The sequence below is a fragment of the Fulmarus glacialis genome, unplaced genomic scaffold (assembly GCF_000690835.1).
Source record: "Fulmarus glacialis isolate BGI_N327 unplaced genomic scaffold, ASM69083v1 scaffold42506, whole genome shotgun sequence".
Classification (NCBI taxonomy): Eukaryota; Metazoa; Chordata; class Aves; order Procellariiformes; family Procellariidae; genus Fulmarus; species Fulmarus glacialis.
This window is the reverse complement of record NW_009220791.1, coordinates 1,410-9,020: the sequence shown is the minus strand read 5'-3', so window position 1 is coordinate 9,020 and position 7,611 is coordinate 1,410. Positions and strand designations below refer to the sequence as shown.

Genomic DNA, 7,611 nt, shown 5'->3' with positions numbered 1-7,611 from the left:
TGCCAAGTATTGTTCTCACACCTGTATCCATCTCTTTCCAAATCTGCCTGCTGGCAGGCTGTGCTGCTCCGGAGCTTAATTATCACAATCCATGACATTGTTTTACAAAGACCCCACGGGCAGCTCTGAGGCACAGAGCACGCTTAACCTAGCGAGAGACCCCCAGAGGCCCTCTGGGCCTTCGGGAAATTGCTCTGAAAAAAGCTCTGCCACAGGGTCTCTTCCAGCTGTTTGGAACATTTCACTTGCCAGACTATGGCAAGTAACTGCCAAGGATTTGAGCTTCTCAGCACTAGTAAAGCATGCATCCAGCCGTGGGTCTTGGGGGTAACTGAAGCATTTCTACAGCACCCCGCAGGTGTGATAGCTTCTATCAGGATTGGGAGTCCGGGCCCAATGAACAGTTAGCAAGTGCCAGTTGCAGGTAAATGGAGAGGGCGATGTAGTGTACTGTTGCTTTAGTGCTAGCAAAAGGCACATCCACTGTTCCTCCCTCCCTGACCTATGGAAAGAGCGGTATAAACGCTGAGCTGACTCCTGGCTTGGTGAGTTCCTCAAAATGACAGACTTGGCCCTGACTTGTAAGTTCTCTTTAGAGACATAACCCAGTTGTCAGAATTTCAGTTGAAAATGAATTTGGTCCCTTTGTGTTAGGATAACCCAACCTCTTCCCACAGCCAGCTCAGTCGAGCACCTTGTTTTTTTCTCTAAAAAGATGAAGCCAAGAGGCTTTATCAGAAAAAATCTGTGTGTTTTCAATAGCTACCTATTTGTTCATACAGGCATTAGCCTGTTGAAACAAATGTGATCTCCATAGCATCATAAAAATGCTGCAGTTGGATCATGTAACTATGTCACCCCCCCTGCCCTCCATAAAGCTCTGTGACTATCTGATCCTAAGGTCACGGCTGATCTTTTTCTCAGCTTTCAACTGTGACCCATTTACGCTGCGTATTGATCTGGCACTTCCATCTCGAAGGGCCGCTGCTGCCGAGTGAGCTGACCTCTCCTTTTGAAAAAGGAAGGACTCTGCTCCAAAGCCCAGCAGCCTGCAGGGAGGACGAGCGGCAAAAGCGAGGTTTCAGTCCGTCAGGGGCACTGAGCGCGGCTGGAAGGGCCCCGGCCCGGCCGGCAGCCATTCCTCCCCTTGCTCGGACGCCTGGTCCCAGCCCACAGTGGGTATCAGGGAAAGCAAACAGCAGGAACCAACCGCAGCCAAGTCAGGAGACAGCTCAACTTTGCAAACAGACGTATTCGGGCTGGGCGGACGCCAGGGAGGGCAGCCACACACGACAGATAATCTCTCTGACGCAGTACAAAGCCTGCTGAGAGCAGGGGAAGCCTCCGACGTCTGCCCAGGCCACAGCTGCGATGGCCCCGGGACGGCGGGGATGGCTCCCCCGGCGCTCCTCCGCCTCCCGAGCGCAGCCCCGCCAGCTCCAGCTGCTCCCAGCGAAAGGGTTAATCCTGAAAGGGTTAAGCCTTTAAAAGCAACAGCTGAAACAGGAGGGTGCTAGCACAGCTCCTCGCTGCCCCTCCGCGCTGCATGTGCCCGGCCATGCTCCTGTTATTTCGATCTCCCTTGGACGTCCGCGAAGGCGAAGGAACACACCAGCTCAGTAAACAGCCCGCTCTGCTCCTGAGTGCCTTTTCCATATCGGACAGCTGACTTTCCGAGCCCTATAAATATCAGATTAGTACCACGTCTCCTGAAAGCCCCAAGTCAGGCTCCCAGCCAAGAAGCCACGGAGCTGCTCTCTGGTCTAAATCCATAACGCAGAAACACAATTTATTCCATGAGATCCCAACTGGCAGGGAAACATAAGTACTAATTTCTGTCAATTAGATTATCTTGAATGGGGTATTTAATATTTTTAATGGAACATCATTTAATTGTGGCTCATGGGTACTTTGTAGCTGTTGGAAACTCTGATCTAAATGATTCTTTTAATGAAAGATTGCCAAAGGACTCACATTTTAATCTCCTACGTAGGATGACAGTGGGACTATTTTCCCCGGGTTTCGGTGCTGGCCAGCCACCATTGCCCAGTGACAGCGCTCAGGGCAATGCCAATTAGCACATCTACAGAACCACACAAGGCTAATTTCTGGGGGTGTTCACCACAAATCCGACTGCGGACCCTCCTCAAAAATTCAGACTGCCTTGGGGTCATGAGCTGACAGGCCCACATGGCCAGCACAGTAACCCTCAGAACAGGGCTCCTTCGTATTTGTGTCAGGGCCCTGAGGGCACTAATGGCCTTGATTGCCCTGAGCAGCCCCACCTGGGTCCCCGCCCACACCTGCAGCCCACCGGCCAGGGGCTCCATTTAAGCTCAGCCTTGAGGGGTTTATGTTTACCCTGGACCGTGCTGTGGGTGCAACCTCATACCCAGCTCTCTCTCCTGGATGGATCAAGGACCTATGTTGCAGGTAGGTCTGTCACCAGCTGTGTTTCTGTGATGGACCTTGGGTTGATGTAGTAGCCTTGTCTCCAGTCCTGTCCCCGTCTCCTGCTGCTCCCTGGCAGTTTGTTCCTGGCATACGTGAACTGGTAGGGACACCAGGTATTGCTGTGCTGGTGGGATGAGGAGGAGCCATTGGTAGCGTTTTGCCACCTGAAGGAAGATTAATTTGGGATGCTGCTCCAGGTTCCGACCAGTTTTTCCAACTTGAATGACAGTAAGCCAAATTTGGGGGGGAAAAAAAAAAAAAAAAACCAAACAAAAAAACCAAAAACCATGAAGATCCTAAAACTACTTCTAAAGGTCACTTTTCTGCTCCATGCAAGTTGCCAAGTTATGAAGTCTCATCCCAGAAACCCTTCCACACACATATACACGTGCCTATAAAGCCTTTTAAACCGTCATTAGCGTCCCCTTCTCCAAACGGAGACCTGGAATTTCAAGTGGAAATGCAGATTTTATTTATAGTGTTGGTACATTTTTCAGCCACAATACATAAATACATGGAGCAAGAGCACTGCATTTCAGTTCAGCGGCATTGCTTTCCCACCCGACTGGAGGGGTGAGTCAGCACTGCTCTTGAGCTCACCCTGTTCTCAGAGGTCCTCTCCAGCCTTTCGGCCAGAGGGCACTTGCCGAGGGTCAGCTGCTTTGGCGTCGTATTTTAGGAGGTTACTTCACATGTTGCCTTCTTGATAGCATGGAGGACTCTCCTTCAGATTGCCCTATGCAGCGCAAGCCATTAAAAACCCCAAGCTGTTGCTGGATCCAGACAGTTGAAACTCATGACCTAGTTTCCCAAAATCACGAGATTGGCTTAGAAAATTAGATATGTTTTTTAAATGACTGCGTAGTGTCTTTGCATTAAGTTCTGGTTTGGGGAATTACTGGGGATACTGCAGTTGGAATTTCAAATTTTTCTTTATAATCATCAGGGTGGGAAATGCATTTTTTGTGATATGAAAGCAGGGGAATCGCTTGCCTCTAGCAGATAAGAAAAGCACGAATATTGCGAGACTAGCTTAAAACCAGTGATACATGGACAGTTAAATTTGCCTTTACTGCAGATTTGCTTTGGTTTTTGGTAATTCTAGATCCCCAGACTCTACATGCCAGCATCAGTTATGTTAGCAGTGCATGAACCGGCACTGACTTTCTTGGGATCGGCCAGGACTCGCTGTGCGGCTGAGGGCTGTACCGGCAGAGCTGGGGTGCCTTCCCACCCACCGCCCTCTGGAGATCTCCACTTCTCGCTGTCCTCAGCAGCAAGTCCTTTCTCTAAAAATGCTAAGCTTGTTTACAGACTTGCTCAGGACCCGTGCTCCTTTGCAGCTACGGTTCCTGGAACGTGATTACCTGTCGGGATCCCTTCTCCTTATTTTCCTTCCCAGGCTGTCAACAGGGATATGGGCTGGAGCTGTTTTATAACCTGATGGAGGCTAAAAAAAGGACTGTGCTCTGGCAGGCTGCTTAGCAGTGCCCTCACCTTGGCCCGCGGGACCCCGGCTCTGCCGCCCTCCCTTTGCCGTTCCCAGACCGGCCTTTTCCCCGCCACCGCGGCGCGTCTGGCTGTGCGCAGCCCAGCGGGACCGGGGCGGGAGGGTGAGTGGTTCAGCGGGCTGTGGAGGAACGAGCAGTTTATTATTTGTTGCCATTGGATACTGATACCAGAATATCAATTTTAACTGCAGCTGTAAGGCTGCCCAGAGCATGGAAGGAGCATCTCTTAGAGCAATCGGTGGTTTTGTATTTCCCTGGGAAATGTTCCATAGCAATCTTTCAGGGGTTGCAGCACTCCCCATGTGCCTCTAGTGCCCTTTTTTCTGGTGAAGCTTACCCCTGGGAGTTGGGAAAGCAGGGCTCTTATCAAAAACTGGAAGTGTAATAATTGGAAGGAATGTTGTGTGCACAGATGTGTTGTATTTTACTAAAAATAAGATTTTTTTTTTTTTTTAAATTTTTTTTTTCTGTTGATACACCAAACTGTTTTGCTGCAAAGCTTAGCCTTGAAACCAGGGCTCTCAGATGCTGCAGACAGACCATGCCAGGGACTCGGCATGGCTTGCTTGGTTTGCTACCTCGGTGGGAAGCTACAGCGCTGCCTGCACAGACTTCCTAAAGACCAATGTTCATGATTCAAATCTTAAAAACATACAAGAACAGCCCTCAGGCAGTGATGCCCTGCCTAATAGCCCCACCTAATTTCCCCTCTGAACTGAACTACTGTGCTATAAGTAGTTCTGGCACCTGCTGAAATGAGAAATGTTTCTTTCCCTGAAACCAAACACCAGCAGTGGTTAATCACCACATCCCAAATTGGCACAGATTAATGCAGCTTCACTGAAGCCAATGAAGCTTCATGGAATTATTCCTGCCCTGGCTCCGAGTCATTATTAATAGGTATAGCTCTGGCTATTTTTATGCTCTTTGAATTACTTCATTAGATTACAAAAGCAATTATCAGCCTAAATCTGTTTTTCCTGCTTAGAAAAAAAAACACTTCCTCTGCAGTAAATTATTGGGCTGAGTTTTTCTTGTGCTTGTTTTATGTGGACTTACAGATCAGCAGACTTGGCTGTATGAGCGCTAGCTCTCAGCCCCAGAAATGGAGCTATATCAAAGTGGGGGCTGTGCCAAATTTGTTTCTTTCCATGTATAGAGGCAGTGTAATAAATATATGTATCTGTGTATATGTATATATACACACTGTGATATATCCTGCAGTATGTATATACACGCATGAAGTAGTTGCTTTTGAACAATCTTTGGATATATAGTTGTAGTGGAAAACCCTGTAGTTAGAATTTTCTTGATGCTTGGGGAAGTGGACCATTGCAAAATTGGCTGCTGTGGCTGTATGTGAACTAAACAATTAAAGCTGTGACCTGAGGAGTGGAGTCAGGACCTAAACAGAGCTAGAGTTCAGACAAGTCACAAAACTAACAAATTAGGGCTTACAACTGTGGGACTGTTTTGGAAATGCTGCTTTTGAATGTTGTCAGTTAGAAAAATTGACATGGAATAATGATGACCAGTAACTTCCCCCTAAGAAGCACTCACCTAGCAGGGAGTCAAACACTTTTCTTGTAGTATTACCTCTACTGACTCTACAGGGGTTTTACAGCCTGATACTAGAGCCCTCCTAAGCCCTTTTTGAAGCAGAGGTCTTGAGCAGGAGCAACTGTGCTACTGCTGGTGCCTGTATTCCAAAGAGCATCCTGTGGCCTCCAGCAGCAATGCTGCTGCTTCCCTGGCCTGCTGCTGCTTCCTCGTTGACCTGTCATCATGTCTAGCCATATATGTGCCTTGCACTGTCTTACAGATCGGTTTCATGGGGAGGTTTCATTAAGATGGAGGATGTGAGCTGTTAAGCTTTCAAGCTCTGAGGATTCTTATTCTGTTAAAAAAACCCAAACAAAACACTTGGCTGGCAAATTAAGAACTAACTGCTTTAAAATTAGCCCTATTAAGATCACACCCAGGACATGCAATCCCCACACTGGAGTTTAGCGCCAGATGATGTATCTCTGTGTGCACAAAACAAGTTAAGCAACAAAAGCAGCTTTGTATCAAAATAGTTTATTAAAAACAGTAAGAGACTTCACTGAAGCTTGCTGTCCTCGAGACAGAATTATGACATTATTGCAACATTCAACACAATCATAATCCACATATAAATATAATACTATATAGCTCCTGTTCGCCTTGGCCAAGTTTCACCCTCGGTCTGGCCTCGTGCAGCCCTGCCGACACAACCCAGCCCTGCATACTTTACTCGCAGAACCTGTTCCTCTGGGAGCCGAGTCATACCCCTTCCTCGCTGCACAGCACTCTTGCTGTCTGGAAGTTGCACAGAAACCCAACACACCTCTCTGCAGCTAGAGGCAGTTTACAGAACCAGTGTGAACACACTGAGCGACTGACAACAGCAACACTGGTTGATGTTTAGGAAAAACAAATACACAACCAATTACTCAAGTTGCCAGCACCACGCAACTGCACAGAGCAGCTTCTGCTCACAGGGAGGAAGCTCTGTTCTGACCTGTGCATCGCCACCTCAGCCGTGAGGAGGACTCTCACGCTGTACGGTTTGGTCTAATGCACGGAGTCACCTTTCACTGCAGCACTCGCAGAGAAGCGCGTGGCCAGCAGCTGGCTGGCACACTTCTGCCGTCACCTCTGAACGCCCGCCATCAGCTTTGCACCAGTCAGTATTTGTCCCTGCACCATGGCAAACAGACTGAGCACTGGGTATCTGTGTCTTTCAGGTCAGGATGCTGCCATGAGCTGTGGCTTGCTTCCTCGCTAGCTGAGAGGCTGCTTCTCGGTCTTTTCCATCGCTCATGTCCCCTGGGCCGCTCTGGTGATGGGCGTCTTCTTGCACAGCTCCTGATAGAATTCAGATTCTAAAAACCGTGGGTATGAGTTATTCTCCATTAAGCTATAAACTCTCTTCTGTGCTGCACTGAAGCAGGTATGCGTGGCTTCTTGAATATTCTGTGCAATCATGTTCTTGGTTTGGAAGTCTATGTTTATCTGAAATACAAAAAAAAGAACATTTACTTCTGAGAACTGAATTCAAGTAAGTATAATACACCATAAAATTTCTGAAGAGGTAAAAAAGGCAAGACCCTATTACTACAGGGTTAAATTAATCAAATTTTCTTTAAGAAAATTCTTCTTTAATATAAAAAAATTCATCTATACTATCTTTCAGTGCTAAACTCGAATACAGGTGTTAAATGCGGCTGTTGACTTTTCCCAGTTAAGATGGAAACTCTCCGAAATGCTGCTTGTGCCATTTTCCAGCTCAGTGAAAAGGCAGCTAGGGAGAGAGTTAGATTCAGACATAGATATTAACAGTGAGGTATGTACAATGCCGTTTGGCATCTGTATCTTAAAGTGAGTTCAGAGAAATAAAGAAAGGCTGTAAGAACTCATAGAACAGGGCACTTAATGTTTAAATAGGTTTTCTTTACCTCTTTGGGAGCCTCCTTTTCAATGAAGTCATTGTAGATTTTCTTTGCTTTTGATGTCAGCTTCTGGGGTGACTTGGTTTTCTTGAAGTCCTCGCAGGCCAACCAGAACTCGATGTTCTCTTCGCAGAACTCGGACTTCAGAAAAGCTCGGAAAGCAGCAAGACAAT

The 7,611-nt window shown here is 47.4% G+C and overlaps 1 protein-coding gene across 1 annotated transcript in view; it reads right to left on the bottom strand.

The window, feature by feature from the left end:
• Positions 1 to 6,806: 6,806 nt before the first annotated feature.
• Positions 6,807 to 7,611, bottom strand: part of RGS2 (regulator of G-protein signaling 2) — a gene marked incomplete at its 5' end in the record, with an annotated part of 1,964 nt that continues 1,159 nt past the window's right edge. The window contains 2 exons of the mRNA XM_009580885.1: positions 6,807 to 7,001; positions 7,445 to 7,611. Of these exons, the coding sequence (XP_009579180.1) occupies positions 6,807 to 7,001; positions 7,445 to 7,611 (362 nt within the window). The remainder of the gene's footprint in view (positions 7,002 to 7,444) is intronic.